Genomic DNA, 2,929 nt, shown 5'->3' with positions numbered 1-2,929 from the left:
TTTTTTTTTTTTTTTTTTTTTTTTTTAATCTCATTTGGTTTTGGTTGCTCTTTTGCTCAAAAAAGGCATTTTTTAAAAAATATATTAAACAGATACATTTTACTAAGATGTCTCTTGGCTGGAGCCACTGACAAGAAATGACACTCCCCAAATAAATAGGCTTAAAAAAACTTGTCCCAAACAAACCAAATAAATAAATACATAAATAAAACATTTCTTTTCTTTTTCTTTCTTTTGCATTAGGTTTTTTTTTTGTTGGTTTTTTTTTGTTTCGTGGGGAATTGTGGCCCAGAGGTCTCCGCCGGTGTCTGTGACGGCAGCGTTCCCGGCGCAGGTGCCAGGTCCTTCCCAGGCAAGGGGTGAGACGGCGCCTCGGCACCGCAGCAGACACGAGGTGCTCGTGGAGAGGCCCCGGGGAGACCTGCAGGGTCTCGAGGGCCTGCGCTGTGGGGCCCCACCAGCACCGTGTGCGAGGGCACGGCTGCGGGATGGATCACGGGGGATGCAAAGGCAAAGGTGCCAGTAGAAACCTCTTAAAAAGACTACAAAAGCTGGGGTGGCGAGGAGGCTGCCACTGGGGGATCCTTATGGTGGGTTGGGCACCTGCTCTGGCAGGACCAGCAGCTGCCTCTGGCCAAGCCACATCCCCCTGGGCCATCGGCACACCTCCCCAGCCACCTCTGTGGTGGCCACGGTGGCATTGTCCCCGCACTCAGAGCCAGTCTGCACAGCATGAGCCATCCCTCCTCCTTAGTCCCACTGGCATCCTCCATCTGCTGGAGCCCTGTGTCTCTTTGGCCAGTTGCTGGGTGTACCATGGAAGCACGCAGTTGGCACTAAGGTAAGGCCTTGATTTAAATTTTTAGGGTGGTTATTTCTCTCTCCTCCCCAGGAAGTCTCTCCTCGCAGCCCCCCGGCGCCGAGGCCTGAGTGCTCCCGGCCGTTAGCTGCACAGCTTGCCCGTCTCCTGCTCCAGCGCATTGGGCAGCTTGGCATTGAAGGCTCTCAAGGAGGACTGGATCCTCGCCACCTCGTTGTTGGCCAGCTTGAGCCGGTGCCGGAGCAAGCAAGTGAAGAGGTCGAGGCGGATTTTGCCAGGGGGTGAGAGCCTGTTCACCCGGTCCCTGATCTCCAGCAGCTGGAGCATGGCTGAGTCCTGGGAGCCCTGGGTGTAGGGGTAGTCCAGCTGGAGGATCAGGTCACGGATAGCGTCCGGCTCAAAGGGCAGGCTGTAGCCAAAGACTTGCAAGCTGTTGATTTTCATGTACCCCAGGTTCTTGGAGGGATCTGACATCTCCAAGGGTTCATAGTAGATTGTCTCATTGGAGCTGTCATCCAGAGACTTGATGCGGCTCCTCAAGTAGACATGGACCGTTTCAAAGAAGGTCTTCCACTTGTTGCCCAAGGTGATTGTCCAGTTTTGGCACTGGGCAGAGGCATCTACGGTAGTCCTTTCCCAGTCTGGGAAGCTGCCCTCATTGACAGGCATGAACCAGCTCTCTGAGTGGCTTCCCCCAAAAGGATTGACATAGATGGCCATGACGGGCTCCAGGGTGCTGTTCTTGGTGAGGCAGATCTGCAGGGAGAGGGCCAGCATGACGTGAACCAGCCCGGGCTTGTACTTGTTGCTCTTCAGGGTCAAGAGCATGCGCTTCCTCCAGGAGGGGTCGAACCAGCTGCCCAGGCGCATGTCGTTGCTGATGAAGATGGAGTGCACCTCGATGCGGCTGTCCCGTTTCTGCAGGAGGTACTTGAGCTCCAGGTCCTGCAGGTCCGTCTCCAGCCCCAGGTAGTGCTCCAGTGAGTCGGCCACCTCGGGGCGGCAGAAGCCCTGGGTGAGCACGTAGCCGTGGTTGCAGGTCCCGCAGCGGGTGCTGTTGTCCTCGGCACAGCTGGCGCAGGCCGGCCCCTCGCCCAAGGCACACGGTATGGAGCCCTGGCAGGAGGGCTGCTCGGAGGGACAGGTACAGCTGTGGCTTTCTTCCAGGAAGGTCCCAGGCACGGTGGTCTCGCTGCAGTACAGGAGCGACTGTGCGCGGCTCCACCAGAAAGGGAGGGACCTGGTGCAGAGGAGACACGGGGGGACAGAGGCTTAGGTGGCATCTTTTGGGACACGACTGACTTTCCCTAGGGACGGAAGAGTGCCCACGTTGGGTTTGTTTCCTGCTCTGCTGGTGGCCCCCCCATGAACCAAACCCCATTTTTCACCTTCAGGTTTGGACCTGATCTCTCAGGGCCGCATTCCAAGCTGGTACAGCCGCTCCTGCTGCCTGCTCCCCCCCTGGCATCCCTCCCAGGTGGGAGCTTCTCCAGTCCCCACCACAGGGAGGTGGGCCCTGGCTCTGAGCCACGCTCAGGGCACGGGGCAGCGTGCCCAGCAAGGGATGCCATGGCACCCTACCTCTCCTTCGGCAGCTTGAAGCGAGGTTGCCGGTGGCAGCGTTTGCTGAGGTTGAAGAGCCGCCGGATGAGTCGGTAGGTTTTCCTGGAGAGCATCTTCAGGCTGGTGCCCAGCTGTTGGTAGCGATGCTGGACATCCAGATCCATAGCCCAGAAGTGGGAGATGGCCGTCCTGTTCAGGAAACGGTCTGTGGGGAGTCTCTTCACCAGGGCCTGGAGCTGCTCTGTGGGGAGAAGGGGACGGCGTCAGCAGACCCTGGAGGGCAAGCGGTGAAGGTGGCGCTGAAAGCAACCTCCCTCCACCCAAGCTCCGAGGTCTTCACGGTGAGAAAACACCCTCAGACACGCACCACCCAGACCGGGCTGCTCGCAAGGGGACGGAGATGCTTGCTGGGGTCTCCCCAGCCTCACCTGACTCCTCGAACTGGCTGTGGTGGCTCTCCCAGGCTCGCCCGAGCTGGGCCAGGCTGCTCTCCAGCGCCTGGATGTCGGCCTCGGGGCAGTTGCAGCGGGGGAAGGCAGGCTGGCA

The 2,929-nt window shown here is 58.5% G+C and overlaps 1 protein-coding gene across 1 annotated transcript in view; it reads right to left on the bottom strand.

Annotated features, from left to right (window-relative positions):
- Window positions 1–80: 80 nt before the first annotated feature.
- BRINP2 (BMP/retinoic acid inducible neural specific 2) overlaps window positions 81–2,929 on the bottom strand; it is a 6,153-nt gene continuing 3,304 nt past the window's right edge. The window contains exons 4-6 of the mRNA XM_017737455.1: window positions 2,812–2,929; window positions 2,402–2,624; window positions 81–2,060 (exon numbers count right to left, since the gene is read on the bottom strand). The exon at window positions 2,812–2,929 is cut by the window's right edge and continues 6 nt beyond it. Coding sequence (XP_017592944.1) covers window positions 944–2,060; window positions 2,402–2,624; window positions 2,812–2,929 — 1,458 coding nt within the window. The 3' untranslated portion in view covers window positions 81–943. The remainder of the gene's footprint in view (window positions 2,061–2,401; window positions 2,625–2,811) is intronic.

Source organism: Corvus brachyrhynchos, unplaced genomic scaffold, assembly GCF_000691975.1.
Source record: "Corvus brachyrhynchos isolate BGI_N302 unplaced genomic scaffold, ASM69197v1 scaffold466, whole genome shotgun sequence".
Lineage (NCBI taxonomy): Eukaryota > Metazoa > Chordata > Aves > Passeriformes > Corvidae > Corvus > Corvus brachyrhynchos.
This window is presented reverse-complemented; position numbering and strand designations above follow the sequence as displayed.